The following is an 18604-nucleotide window of genomic DNA, read 5'->3' on the forward strand; positions in this document are numbered from 1 at the left end:
TCATAACTAATCTGCCTTGGGAGTCCTTTTAGCTACTCCCTCCCCTGCTGTTGAGCAGAACTTTGCTGTTGATAAAGAGGAAGTTAGCTCTTTTGAGTTCACCTACTGATCGGCATTTTGTGACCATCAGTACAAAAACACATACAAAGAAAAAAAGAACGAAAGGACCACTGATGTTGCGTCATGCTTTTGGCTGTGTTATGACTGTGGGAAGCGTCTCAGGGATAATATTCGATAATCCGCTGAATTGAATATAGTTCACCCCTCATTTTTATTAGGAGCTAACAGGATCAATAAACAGCCATACGGTGATAGCAACTGCAAATAGTTCACCATTACCCACAGAACCTCACAATTCAATTTTCTCTCCCCCAGTGATTGATTAAGACTCTCCTGGGCTTTACACTGCAGTTGATGGAATGTACAGCTACATCTTAACTTATAGAAAAACCTAAATTGATATTTTCCAAGAAAACAAAGCAAAAGGCATAGGCATAATAGTCTGGATTAGAGACACTGAGACATGAAAACAACTTGATGTGAGTGGTCCTCAATTGTGCAGTTGATGTGTTCAGATCTTTACTCTGTAAGAAGCACTGGCACTGCTGACGGCTCGCCTGATTTTAAGGAAAATAAAAGCTGAAGTTTCTCAGAAGTGTGAGCAGAACTTTGAGTTAATTCTTGCACAGACATGGAGGCCATGCCCTCACCCTGCAGAACTGCTAGTTCGGAACAGTCTTTTCTATCAAATGGCCCCCTCTGTCATTTCTCTCACTCCCAACTGCGTGTTTGTCCCCCTCCTCTTTGTTTCTTGCACATCATGGCCCCTCGCTCTCTCAGCCCTGCTACGTGTTTCTCCTCTCTCGGCTGTTCATGCCCTGTCTAGACAAGGGCAAAGAGGCTAATACTGGCTCTAAGGTCCAGTAAGCTCAGTCAGATCTCCTCCTTCTCTCCTCTGTCAGCATCCATTTCATCCAACACTCCCAATAGCAGGATGGTACTTTTGACTGTGGAACCTGTTTCTGAATCATTGCTTGAAGACCCCTCAGACTTGCAACCAATATACAGACCTACAAGCATACCCATATAAAGAAAATGGAAAAAATTAAAATATGGCGCTTTTTTTATATATAATTAAATGATCAAATTCATATGCAGCAAAGCAGAGGTTGTAATTCAAAAATAAAAGCTGGACTCCATAAAAAAGATTTGTAGTAGGTCCTTGCATCACACAGCAGGACAGTAATACAATAAGCTTTAATGCAATAAGACTCAGGCTGTAGCTACAGCCTCTCTTCTCTCAGGGCAGACTGTTATTTAAGAGCCAGCAAAAAGTATTTACATGACTGAAGTTGACCCTTACGCCAGAGGGAACAACAGAAAGAACAAACAAACATGAGAAGAGCAGTGGGGCTTGGGGAGGAAGAGAAAAGTCTGTCTTTTCTCATTGAATGAAAAATTCCCTGTCCATCCCAGAAAGGATTCCTGGCCTTGGAGGTGTAGCAGACTGGGACACACACAACAATAAATACATTTTAATGTGCCTTTCCTGATGATTTATTTAGACCATAGCTTTGCATTATTCTCTTCCTCTTCTCGTTGATAGTACTGGAAGAAAGTTCTGAAAAATTAAAGTGAGAAAAAAAAAATCTGCCATCATAGCGTCAAGTGTGAGTGTTCCTGTTTTGCAACGAAAAAAACAAAAACAAAACCTTGTGCTAATTGGACCCTTGCATCTCCATATGTGCAGAGAAAGTTTTTTTTTTTTTTAACTACTTATTTGTTTGACAAATGTCGGAGGAAGATAAAAATGGTTTACATACCCCACCAAGTAATTTGCAAGTCCAAATTGATTTGTTTTCTTTTTGTGTTTCCCCAGTAGCTACATGGTTATCAAAATCCAAAATTCTCATTAATGAGACACCAGGGAGATGTCGCCACATATGACCTTCATCTCAGGCTCTGCATAAGTATTCCTTGGATCAGACACCCACATCATCACAATCTGCTGGCTTAGCAGCATGGGTTTACAGGAAGATCTGTGCGTCTTCTGGAGCAAAGTCATGTGATAAAAATAGGCAAGGCTCCTGCAGTAAACAAAAAAATAAAACATTTTATATGTTCACACAGACATACCATAAATATGTGAGGTTATTGTGCATATAAGCATGCATGCAAAACAGAAAACTGTCCACAGAGGTCGAGAGAGAGAGAAGCAGGGGGGTGTTGCTAAAATTAAATACTTCAATGGTCGAGCTTCACTCGAGGCCCATTAAAACTGAGTAATTGAAGAAGTCAAAATATCTAAAAGAAAGAAATTGCAAATATTTTTATATATGACTGTCAATGAAAACATGTTCCTGGAATCTTCCTGGAAGAAACCAGCTGCTCATATTACAGATGGGAGGAAATTTAATATTCTGTACTGGTGATCAACACTGTTTTGCATCCATGGTAATGAATGTGATTGGAAAGGACAGTGGGTAGACTTCAGCAGATACCCTGTGTGATTATATAACAAAAAAACCTAAACTGACTCTGACAGCAATGGCCCTCTACGTAAAATATTTTCTAAGAAGCTGCTTGAAACACAATATTCATATAATTCAATGACATAAGTAGATTAAGCTAAGACAATAAACTGTCTCTCAAGTTACCATCCTGCCTGCAAAATATGAATTTATTATGTATATGTACATTTGAATTTGTCTTTTCTTTGTGGGAGTCACTAATCATGATTCTACTTCCAAAGAACTCAGCCAATCTTTCAGTTTCCAGGCACTGTGTTCTCCTCAGATAATAGACATCCAGACAGAACTCCTGCTGCAGCCACTATAATGAGACCTCCTGTTTACTTTCCCTTCCTTCCTTTGCGTCCTTATTCCCCTCCCTCAGTTTGTCAGTCCATCCCAGCAAAGCCCCTAATGGAGCCAGAAGTTTGTCTGGGGCCTTTTATGAGGCAGTCGCAAGAGACAGACTGACAACAAGCCGTCTATTTGAGCGCAGTAAGGCCCACTTATGGGGGAGCAGATAATGTAGATATCAACAGCAAACACATCCGGAGATGCTGGCTCCTTTGACGCTCTTTTGACGCTTTATGATAACTTGCTTTTATCTATGACAGCATCGATTACATGCAGTGTTAGCAATATTGACAAAATATGTTGTTGGTAGGTTCAAAGTGCTCGAGATGAACTTGATTGAGCGTGTGTGACTGAACTGACCCCTAAACTCAGAAAAAATTTAAATAAAAAAGTACACTGCATGTGCTTAATGTTTATGCAACATATCTGAATATTATTCTTCCAGGTCTGACAGCTGTTGACAGTTTAAGGTCACTGAGTGATGAGATTGTGGGATACACAGCCCATCAAGTATTTTTTATGCAACAGACTCACAGGAATGTCATTAGTAAAAGCATACTGAAGAAGATAGACTAGGAGAACAAATTTGCCTAACTTAAATAACCAAGGCAATACAAACTAAAAAGACTGATGACTACAAAGTTTGGGTGTGTGAGTGCTGGCGCGCCAAGGAACACAACTTTGTCAAGAATGGTATGACTGTTCCCTGAGCTGCCAACAAGTAAGAACAGTGGGCGAAAGTGAGGGCTGGAGGAGAGGGGAAGGAAACGGAGGTGGAGGAGATGAGAAAAGACAGCAATAAGGAGAGGTGACAGAATGGATGACAAACATGGGTGATTTTTCCTGGCAGAGAATTAGCCAGAGAGAAAGGATAAAGAAATCTTGCGTTATCCTTTTCTAATTGAAAACAAGGCTCTGTGAAGAAAACTGGAAGCCAAAAGCCAAAAATTATCAGATGAGATAAATAGGGAAGGCACAGAGAGGAGGAACAATGGGAGTGCAGGACATTTAGAGAGATGAATATATCGGGCGATGGGGGATTCCAGTCAGCGTGGCAGTGCCTCATAGTCAATCTTCATCGGCAATCACATCTTTGTGTGGAGTTCTGTCTGAGGTGGGTGGAGAGGGAGGAGCAGCAGGCTAGAAAGATCAAACCCAGCTAAGAGCGGGGATCAAAACTGAGCCATTACTGCAGCCTTACAGTGGAATTATGCATGCTCTAATATTCCTGCACACAGAAGTATTCGGCATTTGCTTTGATGGTATTAAGATTTACCCCTGTGCTAAAGTGGGGCCGAGGGTCTTGTAGGGTGGAGAAGAGGACGGCTGCATATGGTGGGGCTGAGTGTGGAGTTAGGTTCACTTAAGTTGGCAGAGCATTAGGTTTAAAATGGCCCTTATGGCTCTATGGATAGGGAAGGAAGAACTTCCACTGCAATTCTGCACAGCAAGAAGAGTTCATGAGTTAAGAAGACATGACTAAAGCGGCTATCAAGATACATTCCTTTAAGGCACAGCTAAGAGCTAAAAAAAGATTTGATAATGGAGTCTAAACGGAACTTACGGCAGCCCTTCTCATCGCTCTTGTCAAAGCAGTCAGGCAATCCGTCACACTGCCACCCGCCTGGAACACACTTCCCATCTCCACACATAAAGTTTCCAGGGATGTTGCACTCGGTGGTGAAGTTGTTCCCTGGAAGCAGCTGGCTCTCTAATGGATAAAACAGCCAGGATAGGGGATATAGAGGGGAGGGCAACAAGGAAAGAACAAACCATTACAATCGCACTGTAACAAAAAGAGACAGGTGGACGGATATTGAATTGCAGCAATTTTCATCACCATATTCAAAATGGGGGGGTCCTTATTATTCTCTCAAGATAGAAAAAATGTACAGGCATTGGGTCTACTTAAAAAAAGCCATATCAATCTATGGGTAAATAAACAGAGGATGTTCTCATGAATACAAAAGCAGAGGAGGTCAGTGGGTGTTAACAATATTGTGGGCATTAGCGTCACTGCAAAGCTGTGCAATATCATAATAGGAAAGATAACAATACAGACATAAAAGAACACTCAAAACCAAAGCATAAGTCTACGCCTTGGACATACACACACATAGCAGAGATAAATAAAATCAGCACACAGCAAGTGCCCTGAAGTAGTTTGGGGCATTTCTGGTTGATGCAGTGCAGCTGCGGCATAATGGGCTGGAAATTTGAGACATGGCCTTTTGGCTGAGTTTTGACATGATGCAGTGAGCAGTTTAGCTCGTAAACAAAACCATAGGGCAGTAATGAGGAATCCCGGCAGACAAGGGAAACATTTTTGTGCCGCAGCATTGAAACGTGGTTCAGCCGGTAGGGCACTTCATTACACTCGAGAGCAGGGTGCAGCAGCTGCACCTGCTGCGAAAGGTGTGCACCTTTATAAGCCTGAAGTGACACTGTGGTTTGGTCAAATAATGAGTGATTGGCTCACGCTTAAATAACTCTGTGGAGAAGTGATAACAATAAACCGTGACAAGGCAGTGGTTGCCTCTGACTGATCAAATGATGGACATTTTGGCACTTACTCAAATAAGACAGCTAAATATCCCATAAAAACATAAATAGTATCACTGAAGTGGTTGAGTTTCAGACTTCGAATATGACTTGGAACATCTTGCAATGCCTCATCAAGCAGTCTATTAAAAACCTTACAAACTTTAAGTTTGTTGTAACACAATGTCTCCAAAGACTATATTAATGTTAGTATTAAACAAAACACAAAATGCCACATTTCCTTGAGACACAGAGCTACCACAACGCTGCTTAGATTTTCCCATGTTTCTAAATAAATCAGATATGTAGAAACAGGGAATATGTTCTCAGTTTTATCACATTGCTGATACTGAGGAATCTATACAAATGAAAGGCTTTGGTCTTTAAATTAGGTGAATTCACAACCGGAGATCACAGGTTTAGTTGATATTCACTTTGTAGATGTAGCCACTTCCCAGAGAACATCTGAATAACTGACACATAGAAATCATCTGCTCTTACATCATACTTCTCATGCCGCCCTTTTAACGTACCAGATTCAGGGAAGCACATGGCGATCCCCTCCTAAATGAGACAGAGCAGCCCTTCTGATCCTCTGTGGAGATGATGCAAACCACTCTTTTGCCTCTAGCAATATAAAAATGGGGATGTGAGGGATCGAGACAAAAAAAAGGGCTGTTGTAATTTATGAGGACTGAAGAGCAGGGGCATGACAGCTGACAATTTTACATCACGATGACTCTTGAAGATGTCCATGATCTCCTTTTCAAGTGAATTGTAGAGATTGTGACATTCTGCCATTGCAGCAGCTGTGCTCAGTCTACCCTGATATTTTATAGGAAAAGGTCCAAAATCAAAAACAGAGCAACAAAAAAGCAGAAGCACACCAGGAGACCACAGGAAGACCAGCAGACGCAAGGGAGACAACACTGAGGAAAGTGACAAATACAAACCTAACACAGAGACTTGCAGAGAGGGAAGGATAACTGAATACAGGTGAAAAACATTAGGGCGGAGCAGACAATAACACTGAAGGAAAATGGGACAAAGGAAAGATCCTTTAAAATAAGACAGGGCATGAACCAAAAAGTCCAAACATTAAGGGTCCTCTTGGACAGACTGCGAGAGCTAGGTTCATGAATCAATGGAGGGATTGCCTACAAGATGACTGTGCTGATTGGTTGGTCTCACGGGGTCTATTTCATTCACGATATATTAATAAGGTGGTGATGCTCCCAAAAGAGGACTTGTCTGAGCTCATATTTCTGCAAAGCAAAATTATCTGTGAAGTTTGTCAGATAACAGTTGGCACTTCTGAGGAGAAAAAATAAAAATATTTTACTACATTAAAAGGATAAATATTGGAGCATGCCTGAGTGGTTTACCACAAACATGCTAATCTATACGTCATGAGGACCCAAAACATAAAACATAAAACAAATAAGATTAAAGCAGTTGTCAAATTCTTCCTCAGTAAGGACATGATGTTATGCTGTCACACAGCATGATGCAAACAGATGGCCCAGACTGCAGCGATCCTGTCTGGTCTATGACCTGCTGAAATGTGCACACGTCACTCTGGCATCCATCGACTTGCACAGACAACCTATGGATCAAATATAATTCACTAATGCTTTGCTTGAGAGTGACATCTGGGTCTGTACTCAGCTACTTGAATGCAATTGTACACGCTTATGCTCCAGCACTGTGTTCTTCCAAGGGATCCTGTTTGGCATCGCCTTTCCTGCACACAAAGCAATCGCTGTCCTCTTCTGCTGATGGTGTAACAAGCTACTGAGCAGGGTGACCCTTTGTTCAAGAATCTCTTAAAGACCTATCTTTGAAACGGCACCTCCGCCTCTTTTTCACACCCTTACATCTCTATGGATTGTGATCGTTTGTTAAAACATTGTGTGATCGCCTATGCTGACAGGAAAGCATTTTTTCTTCACTTGTGGATGGAGCCGCTTACAGCTGAAGGAAAGATGTGATCTCATTTGTACATATAACTGCTTACTGTTTTCACAAATTTCACACAAATAGAGTATTTTAGCTGATATATATATATATATATATATATATATATATATATATATATATATATATATATGAGGGGTGTGCCAAAATATTTATTCATATAAGAATTGCGATTCTCATTTACTACGATTCAGAATCAATTTAAAATGTCCTAAACTTGATTTAAAAAAAATAAAACAAATCCGCAGGCTGTCTGCCTCCATTTCATATGAGTGACATCCTGATGTCACCACAGAGCCGGTTCTGGAACATACACATGGAGGAATGGAGGAAAGAGAGATTCAACCGGCCCCGTCCTCGTTGAAGGCAAAGATTTGGACTCATTTTAGTTTTTGCCTAGAGCCCTATAAAATCCGTTTTTCCCATATTCATTTTTTCCTTTTTTTTTTCTTTTTTTTTTTTCGGTTTTTAATTTTGTAAATTCCATTTTTAGCTTTGTACATAAATTTAACCCTGAAACAGTGTTTCAAGTGATGAAATATAGACAGTTAATGCTTCCACACATTTAAGCCAAAACATAACAATAAAAAAATTAAACAACGTCCCACAACTGTGGTGGAAATATGAAACTGTGAACGTTTTAATTTCTTCTACCCCCATGCTCTCTGGTTTTCCACCGATTACTGACATCTCCATTGAAGTACATGATAGTCACCTCTTTGTGTTAAGCTCAGTGAGTGACTCTTGTTTGACTTAGCACTCAGACAGCCACTTCACTGGTGGGGGGGCGTGCATTATTATTGACCCCCTCTGAGAATTTTCCCAACAGATAGGTTCCTTTTTATTCCTACTGGGGTCCAGTCTCTCGTCTCGTCTAGTCTGGTCTGGTCTCTAGTCTCTACTCTCTGCAGGGGTCCGGTCCCTGGTCTGGTCTAGACATAGTCAGTCCTAGAGCTGGGCGGGATGACCAAAGCTCTATGTCATAGTATTTTTCAGAATTACTCCTGTTTCACAGTATTTGACTTTTTTGTTAATGCATGTGTCAGTGTTGACTACATTTTCCACTGATTTACTGCATATTGGCTAAGAATAGCCTATTCCAATCCATGGTCATGACTATTGTGCATTGTGCACAGGCCCAGAATGGTTAATCAGGAGAACAGGGACAATTCCTGGTGGGCCGAAGACAAAGGTGTAAATACTGCAAACCCTAATCTACACTCTTGTGTACTAGCCTTATCTGACTTGTTACTGACTCAAGACTTTTCACACTTTTTCAAATATAGATCCGTCTTCAGCCAGCAGCCCATATGAGAGAACATTTAAAGAACACACAACTTGTGCGGAAGAGAAAAGTGTAAAACAACTTCAAAGAGCTGGCAGTATGAGAGGCATCAGGTTAATTGGAAAGTTGCTTTGAGAGCGTGTGAGAAGAAAGAAAGAAAGGACAGAGAGCACTCGTGTGCTCTGGGTGTCTGCTGTGTCTTTGACAGATGGCCATAGGGAATGAAGGAAAAAGGTTGACAGACAGCTCTTCCTTTCCCAGGACTCTCTAAAACTGCCAATAGCGACGAGACTGCAGCACTTCTTGCATCCAGGTTGTCAGTCCCTTTTTTTTTTTTTAAGACTCCACAAATCATATTCATATGCCCTTGTCATTCTATCAATACAGTGATAACCCAGAATTCTTGCAGCGGTTTGCCACTGAGTTAACGAACAAACCCACCTCATTACCACAGTAAGTGTGGCCACAGAGCTTATTATGGACTGTTCTATGAGCTTGTTAACAGAATAATAACTCAGTACAGTTCTCAGTGGACTCTGCAACACTCCCAAGGTGACCTGGGGAAATTTAATGGACAGAACAGCGTCCGTGCACAGCACCCCATTCACCCTCATATATGTTTTGAACAGTTATGTTGTGGATAGCATTAGCATGGGGCATTATCTGCAGCTGTACAACAACTCCTGTGTACAATTGTGGTCCAACTGGGTGTGTGGGGGTGACTGAAGGAGATAAGGCAGGAATGACACTGGACGCCTATGTATCTTGCTGGGTGAAGTGCAGTCCAATTACTCAGGTCAAATATTGACTATACTATCCTTGCCTCTGCAAATCCTTCCTCTGGTTCCATCCTTTTCCCAACCACAAACCACTAAGGCTCTTATTTAGACTGCTAAAGCCTTCGTGTTGGAAACTTTCAAGCATTGGTTGTATACTTTCTTAATTAGCATTTATATTTAATGTGTGCACGACTTCCAGGTTAATTTCATTGGTTTACCCAGGGTGAAATTCTTCACTCTCCATATTTCAGCAGTGCTGTTGCGATGTCTGTGTATTGAGTGCTTCTCTCTTGCATCAATTATAATTTTAAATAAAAATGAACTCCCAGAACTAGTTTAATTTCCCAGTGGTCATGAATAATACTGAATTTAAATCCAGAGTATTTTTGTAATAATATATATATATATATTTTTTGTCTCATGTTACATCATGACTGACATGCAAGTTGAACACGACTGCAGCGCTTTGTATTATTATATTAAAAACACAAAGTCAATAATCGATGCAAGTACCTCTCATATTAATGCATATTTTAAAGATCCCCCTCCAGACAGCTTTGAAGACAAAAACACCCGACTGAAGATAATGATAATAATAATTGAAATGATAATCTCATATCGTCTTTGCAAAAAACAGTTCATCTACCTAGTTCAAAATTCACAAAATTACATCTACCTATCCCATTGGGATCTGTGCAGATATTATTTTCTGTGAAAAACTGAACTAGAACAAGATCGCTCCTCCCAATGGTGGTCCATATTCAGTGCAGGGGCACTTGAGAATTCAGGTTCCCGGGCCTTACTTGTTGTAGGAAGTTGTGCACCAGGCCCTAATTGTCCTCCAAACAGTCTCAGAGAACCATACTCCAGGTATATGTCCACACCAAGTCAGAGTTACAATGAGCACAGAGAAATTTTCACCATCAACAGAATTTGAAAACACCCATTCAGTGTCAAACTTTGCTCATACATCATCTTGTGTGACGTTCCACAGTAAAAGCCCAAATGGATTTACGGTAAGTAAAAAAACGGAGAGGGACTTTTGCACAATTGTAATACTATACTTTCACCGGTGGGTCTGTGTTTGTTCATATGCAATACACATTTCTGCAGCTGATTTCATTCAATTCCACTCCTCCACCGTTATTTTTGCTAATTCAAAAAACATTTTGCGAGCAAGCAAACGCTGATGTAAACAATAGGATTCAACAATTGGCTTTGTAAATATTTTATGAGGAAGACTGTGTGCTCAGTGTTTGTGAGGCTTTAAAAGGTACACACAATTTTTTCATTGAGACAAAGAAATATGTTTTATGAGACAACTCAATAGGGTAACTAATCAAAAAAAGAAGAAGACACTTCAGGGTTGAATTAGACCTTGAAGAATGTCACAAGGTAAAAAAAGGAAAATCAAAGCCATCCCACGCTAAGAAAATAGTAAGATGAGAATGTTGTGGGTATGGAAGAACTGGGGAATGCGTACCCACATCTTTTTTGGGTAAGGGCTGTCAATTATTTAACATCTTTGACCACTGGTGCCCATTTAAATGGGACAAAAATCAAGTCAATGCACAAATGGCAAGCTTCCAACTTTCATTCCAAGATTTTCCATGGGTACATGTCATACATAATGATTCTGCAAATGGCAGCCTGGAGACTTCAGTGCACCCTAAGCAATTCTCTGAATATGCAAAGGCGGGTAGGGCAGCGGCAGACTGCAGTCCAGCCACCCACATCTGCCACTGTCTCCCAGGCCTTATGAATATTTTCATACCAAATGTCAGCATGCTGCCCCAACGCTGGGCAGCTAATTTGGTAATAAAATCTATATTACTCTCAACAGGGGCTATTGAAAATTTAATACATCTTAAAGTGCATAGATGGTCTCCCCATAAGACCCTTTAGGTTATGTCCGGACCTTGGATTGTGCTACTAGAGGCGCAACAGAGAATGGTGCTTTAGCACTGAACAGGGAAATAGCGAAAGGCAGCGTGCAGTGGGAGGGAGAAGGACTAAAATAAATAAATAAATAAATAAATAAATAAATTTAAAAAATGGTACGAGGAGTTAACATGACAGCATGTAGGGAAAACATGAAAAGATTGGTGGTCCACTAAGGGGAAAGGGAAAGAAAAATGAGTGGGCAAAGGCGAACAAATGGGAATGAAGGTGAGGTAAAGATATAGCTCTGCAACAGTTACATGGAACAATCGTGGGAGAAAAAAGGTAGAGGTTATATATATATATATAAAAAAAAAAAAGTAACAGTAAAGGCATTTTCTGTCCTCAAAGTCCTCGTAATAAGCACCTTAAGCAAGTCCTATTCCCTGTGCTCTGTGCATGAAAGGTCGGTGATATAAATCTGTAGCTAAAATGATTATTGGTCTGGCCGTTAGTGCTTTAACCCCACCTTCCTCAGCAGGCTTATATGTCTAACCTGCATTGATTAGCCTCAGGTGAAAGGTTGAGGCGCCAATTGAAATGGCACCAAAAAATTGATTAGGCTGTCTGTATGTTAAAGTGGAAAAGAGTAAAAGTGAAAACTATAGCGAGGGTGTGGAAGAGGTATCACATTAAGTTCACATAGGGGAGCTCTCCAGAGAAATCCAAAAAGTTTTTACCAATAGATATAATCCCACATTCTCATCCAATGTCCCTTGATGTCAGCTGTTTTTCCTCAGTAATCCACAATACTGGGCACAACAGTCTCAAGTGAATTATGCCAAATTCTCTCTGAAGCTGAATAAGAGCAAGTCAAGTCACATTACAGCCTTTTGTCAATACAAATAAATATGCTTGTGCTGGAGGATAAGAGAGGAGTAAATCGATAGAGCCTAGCTTGGGATAAAAACTAACTTTTTCAGCTTCAAGGACAGGAAAATACTTTTCCATTTGCGCACTACTCTTAATTGGCCAGCTACACAAACAGGTTCGGAGGTGCAGAAGGCGAGTCGAGGTGATTTCGCCGTCTCTACCATTTTGCACATGTGTGATTATGTGAAGGGGGGGGAGCTTAGCTGAAAGTGGAAGGGATTCTCCATCCTGATCCTGCAGTTCACTGAAGCGCCACATATAAATAAGCACAAGTGAAAAGAATCCGATGTGCATCAATTAAAGATACCCTACAGTGAGACAGACGCAGACACAGGACAGCATAAGCTCGGAGCAACAGAGCAGGGAAGGCCTTAATGGGGAACGATGGAGAAAAGGGCAGTCATGCATGGAAGCAGTCAACAAACTCAGAATAATGTGAAACTGGCTACATTCAGGCCTTTACCTCATTCAGCCGTTGTTGGCCTGGGGGAAGGTTCTCTAAATCTACACCTTTGGTGGGGCATAGGGATTGTGAAGGGGAGGGGGGAGGGAGACAAAATATGATTATTTTAATACCCCTGGTTTTACGTTTTATTCGTACCAATCAATAATTAAATTCCCAGAAAATCCACAATGAAGAAAAATACAAAAGAAGGAAACTAGGCTTATGTAAGTGAAACGATCTAAAGTCATCTAGCAGATTCTAAATACTGAGGCAAACCCTTCCTTAACATTGATTTACTTTAACAAAAGAGCAAACTTTTTCTGTGTAGGTGCCAATTATCTGGTCTTTCTCCGATCTCATTAATAAAACACATGAAGTTCATGTGGCAAACTAAACTGTAAACTATTGGTACTGTACTATCACAGAGCAGTGACATATGACCTTAGTTCTCCTATTCCACCAAACAGTTCTTATTAAACACAGAATACAGATGGTGCAGTGGAGTAATGCACTTACATGCCTCTCTTTCCTTGCTCCAGTTTTCCCCAGCATAAATATATTTTCAACTATTGATTGTGCTTAATTTGTTCTGTAAAATATTATCAGAATATGTTCTTGAATGAATCACTTTGTGCCTCATTTTTCTCTCAGGGCATTTAAAAAGTGGTTAAAAAATTAGGCTAAATAAATGAAAACTTCATGCAGTTTTTTTTTTTTTTTTGTTTAGTTTTTTTATGAAGAACACAAACACTTGCATGGAGGAGAAACTGGACAGCCCAACTCTGGGAGGACTTTTATATTCCGGATAATCAGTTCACACAGAGACACAGCAATAAACAAAATGTGGGATAATTACCGGGAAGCAAAATGATCGCTGGTGAGTTTCTGGGTGTGGGCATGGCATCCTGAATAATACCACAGATAAATATATCTACTGTGTGTGTTTTTGTGGCTTCACTCTTCCTGAAGTGTTCATACAACAGCTGCAGACAGCCTTCAGCCGAACCTCCTTACACCTCCTTACACTTCAAATACATTCATTTTGAGTTTTGTTTTTCTTTCAAGTTTCTGCATGTACCAAAATACTAACACAACCAGAATGGAATTTACCATTAAGCTACCATCATCTATTCTTAATTAATGCCTGTCATTTCCTCTCATTTGTGTGTGCTTCACTGTACGCCTACAATATATCCTACAATGGGTTCTACCGTGTTGTATTCCCATATTCTCACTTGTTTAATACTATGTAGGGACTGTTTGCTTTGTACTTCTTCTGGCATACTCGATATATAGGTCATATCTTTTAATGTAGTTTTTCCTGCGTAGAGGGCTCCTAAATTAAGACTTCCCCCAAGAGGAAAAATAGTCAGTATTGATGTGAGTCATTCTTACTGTGAAAGCCTGTTTTGTCTCTGCTGACATACAGAAAAGAGGATATGAGAGACATCTTCACTGCTTTGTGTTCTTCTGGTATTTTTCTGAAATTTCCATCACCACAAGTACTAAATATGCCTCATATATATGTAGTCCAACTTTTTTTGATATTTTATTTTTTGTCACGCTTCGTTAAGCTTCAACCACACTTTGCATCACATTTCGCCAGCTGCTTTCAGTGACACGGCGGCGCTGGTAGCAACAGCTTTGCAACAAAAATGTTTGCATTTTCTACACTGAAGATGAAGAAGAGGAAGCTGGAGAAAATGTGAGAAGGATAAGGAATTGAAATAAGAGGTCAAATAACAGGGTAAATCATCTTTGCCTCTGGTTGACAGTTGTGAGCAGTTTACGTAATCCTGATTAAAGTGAGAAAATGAAAATGTGATATGGCTCAGCATGGTCTGTAGTTTTATATCTCATCTAAAGCTGCATGCTTTTTTTTTTTTTTGGGAGGATTGGCAAATAGGAGATTTGACAGATCGCAGACCGCTTATTTCAATTTGTCTTGCACTTTTCAACTGAGACTGATTCAGGATTTCCATTTATGATTTAAGAAAACATAGTAAAAACTGATGTAAAGAATAATTTCCAAGGTCAGTGATGAATGTGAGGAGAAGATGCTAAACTTCAATAATGTGTCTCATCATACCAGTTGTTCAAGATCTATATCAGTCTTTCAGATTCTTAAATACTTAATAATATTTAACTATGTTCCTTATATGCTATGGTGAAGTTGACACTGTACTCAGCTCGTCAGCACAGTGAATTGTACTGTGGTTGTTAACCCAACTGCTGATGTGAAGGTGGTGACAGTTCGGACCATGACGGTGAAGCTGCTTATTTCTCGGTTGTGTTGTGCAAACCAAGCAATGGTATACTGTGAATATCAAATAGTGCAGATACTGTACATGCTTTCAATGATTTGACATATTGGCATAGTAATATAATATATCAGTTTGAATGTTTCCATTTCTGCGTTTGACATTAATATAGAGCATTCCTGTGAAACTGAAATATATGAATGTTACATTCATATATATTTTATTTCTGTCACGAAATTGTGCATACATGACCAGATGGAGATATTTACAGAGCTAGCGAGGGATTAAATATAAGAGAGTTAAGCAAAAGCAAGCTAGTAGCAGGGTAGCAAAGGGCACAATATAATGGTTAGAAATGGTCCTTGATTAAGTCAGCGCTGTGCTTTCCACATTCAACGTGACATTCAAAATATTGGAGTGACAAAACAGAGCTCTGCTTCTGAGCCATCTAGATTTGACTGCACAACTAATGCATGAACATGTGCTAACATCCTGGGGAAACTGACATTGCTCAAAAAGGAACTTTATCCACCCACTCATCCTTCTCAAAGTAATGCGAAACAATCATACACACACATGCTCACAAATTAAAACTCCACTTTAAAATGTGTTTGTGAGACTGTGTTAGCTTGCAACTGTGCTCAGGGTGTAATCAGGCCCGCAACACTACAGTGGTGGGCGTGACACAGCGCCACAGGCCCTGGAGGTATTTCAACGTTTGCATATTTATATATTTGGAATTTTTGATGAGAAGTACTTTTAATCCTTAGCAGTATTTTTTTTATGTTTATGTTGAGGAAATCAAATGTTGAGTATTTTTACATGCATTACATCATTTCTGGAGGGGATCTTAAACCAATACTTAAAGAAATTTCCATCTCCAAGTTCAGTCTTGGTTCTAAGGGTAAAGTGTAAAGTGTAAAAAGAGAAAATTAAGCGACAGAAACCCCATCTTGGAATTCTTCAAATGAAAAAATGACATAATGTGCAGATCAACACAACCAAGCTGATTGCTGCCGGCTGACTTTTAAAGGAATTACAATCCAAGTGTATCCTGAAATCCACCCTCTGTGGAACTAAAAGCCCTTTGCATCAACCTGAGAAAGAGAGTTGTTCATTTTCAAAAGCATCTGCCATAGCAGGCGTGAACTCGCACAGGTCAGGACTACAGCCCCAATTCCCCCTGCTTGCACGTGGACAGGAACAAACAATACTCCACAAGCTTGTCCTTTCCAAAGGCTGCAGGAGGATTAGCCACCATTCATGTAGCGCATCACTGAAAGCGATTTGTTTGGCTGGAAGACTTAACATTCTGTTCAATAAAATAAAGAGCACAGAAAACTCTCACACTTCACAACTAATATTTCTACTTAATCTCACATTTATTTTTTTTTTGTCTTCTGCATTTTTTTTTCCATGAAAACCTTATTTCATGGAAAGAAGGCATAAGAGGATATGAGCCATGTTGTATATTTGAATCCAACGTAGTGTGAAGTTTGATCATTTGTCCTCTGTTTGCAACATTTACTATGAAGTATAGTACATGAGCTCAAAAAGACTAAATGATTGTGAGGTTTGGCATCAGCGCCAATTCTTTAATGGACAATAAATGGCTTTTTTTTTTTTTTTACCAGGAAAATTTAGCAACTTCAGGATGCAGCCAATATCATGGAGCGCAAATTCCACCAATGTGGTTTTTCTTCATATGCTGGATCGAAGCTCCTGGATCCACATCAAACACGGTGCTGTTTTCAAGTCAACATGCCAGAAGTTTTCTAACCTGCTATAACTTTTGGCACTGTCACAGACACTGAGAGATAACTATGATTTGAGGTAGCATTTATCAGAAAACAAACTGGCTCTCTTTTGTAGAACATGAATTTTATACTGCGTCAGAATTTCCTTCTTGCCTTAGCTGCCATTTTATTTATTGCCTGCAGCTGTGCAGTTGATACTCAGTTCTTTATCTCAACAAAGACAGCGTTTTCTTCCTCTTCCCTGCATTAATTGCTTTCCAGCATAGTCAGAGTTGAGAAGAAAAAGCCTCAATGATGATAAAAGTAGAATGAAAAATACAAAAAAAAAATTCTGTTTGATTGTGGCTTCATTTCTGAGTTATACCACATGATTGACGAAATTTCAAGTTGGATGTGACCACCCAGCGAATAGCAGGCATCTGGAAGGGAGGGGCCCTGGCAAACCCTCCTAAAAGGCTCTGCCTTGTTAAAGAGGCTGCATTATTGATGGTGCATCTGCGGGCTGAAATAGCACCAGAGAGGAAGAAAGAGAATACCCGCTTAAAAAGGCAAACCAATGTCAGAGAGACATACTGTGATTTCCAAAAAAGACCAGCTGCTTAATGTGCAACCATTCACACTCACAATAAACTACTGATAATCCCAAACAGATGACCAAAGACATTTTTACTAATAAAATCTAAGAAGGGTGAAGAATAATTTCTATCCGAAATAAAATTAGGAAAGTAATTTAAATAAAAATAAGAAATAAAATAAAGAGTAATTAAAGTGCAGCAGGTAGAAAATACTGAAAGCATTTTCAGCATCCCATTCAAACTGCTCAATTAAATAAAACCTCTTTGGCTTTTCTAAGCAAGTTAAAACAAACGAACAAATGAAATCTTACTAAAAGCTTAATTCATCAGTGGAGAAAATTTCTACATTGAAGAGAAAACGTGTTGCCCTAAAGCTCCGCGTGGCTCATCTTTACTTACATTAGACTGCATCGTTAAAATAACTCAAATTTGGTTGAGTAACTCAAGCTCAGTGAGGCTGGTCTGTGCTACATGCTAAACAAGATGCTCGACAACAACATACGGGGCTTAGCGATAGCGTTCCATCACCCGGAGGAAACAAAGAGTGGCGAGTAATTCCGCTTTGCTTTAGCTCTGTAATATTTTCAGTATGTTCGGTACATGCGTGTATTCGTACTGAATGCCCTGTACAGAGCAGTTCGGTACGAATACACGTACCATTACAACCCTAATTACAAATATTGGAACAAATGCACTCTAAAAAGCTAAAGGTATAGTCAGACATCATGCCGCTGGAATTTCTCTCTTTAGTGGAGCTGCAGAAGGTAGAGGCTATATCACATGTACGCTTTTAGTAGACAACATACAGCTGTCTGTTCAAGTAATTATTTCCTGAAAATGATTCCCTGAAGCTATTTCCAATGTATGGCACCAAAGAGGTTAATGGAAGCATAAAGATGCATCGTTTGCAAACAAATAAGCCCACACAGCTCTTGGGCATCATGAGCACAACACTAGTTGTTTCATTAGCCTCTGCCTTATTATTATGCATTCATTTAGCAGCTTCCCCTTTATCAAATAAGCCTCGCAATGACTTATACTGCCTTTGGTTCTTTGGAACGATGGCTGGCCAAATTAGGCTGGCTTGGCAAAACAAGGCCCCATTAATCAAACTTTGCTCCTTCATTAATCTGGGATCACATGTCACATGGAGTTTATAATCCCATAGCAGCAGTTTATTCGAGCTGTTTATGAGCCCATCTGTAGTTAAATTAAAATGGGGATCAGAACATTAATACATTGAAATGCAAACAAAACATTGGGGACATAAAATCCAGTGTGGCACTGTTAAGGCACAAAAAAGCAC

General features: G+C 39.8%; 1 protein-coding gene across 3 annotated transcripts in view; it reads right to left on the reverse strand.

The window, feature by feature from the left end:
• ldlrad3 (low density lipoprotein receptor class A domain containing 3) overlaps nucleotides 1-18604 on the reverse strand; it is a 69856-nt gene that overhangs the window by 38652 nt on the left and 12600 nt on the right. For all 3 annotated transcript variants that reach the window (XM_029523835.1, XM_029523834.1, XM_029523833.1), the window contains exon 2: nucleotides 4429-4575. In XM_029523835.1, the coding sequence (XP_029379695.1) occupies nucleotides 4429-4575 (147 nt within the window). The remainder of the gene's footprint in view (nucleotides 1-4428; nucleotides 4576-18604) is intronic.

This window comes from Echeneis naucrates, chromosome 16 (genome assembly GCF_900963305.1).
Source record: "Echeneis naucrates chromosome 16, fEcheNa1.1, whole genome shotgun sequence".
NCBI lineage: Eukaryota > Metazoa > Chordata > Actinopteri > Carangiformes > Echeneidae > Echeneis > Echeneis naucrates.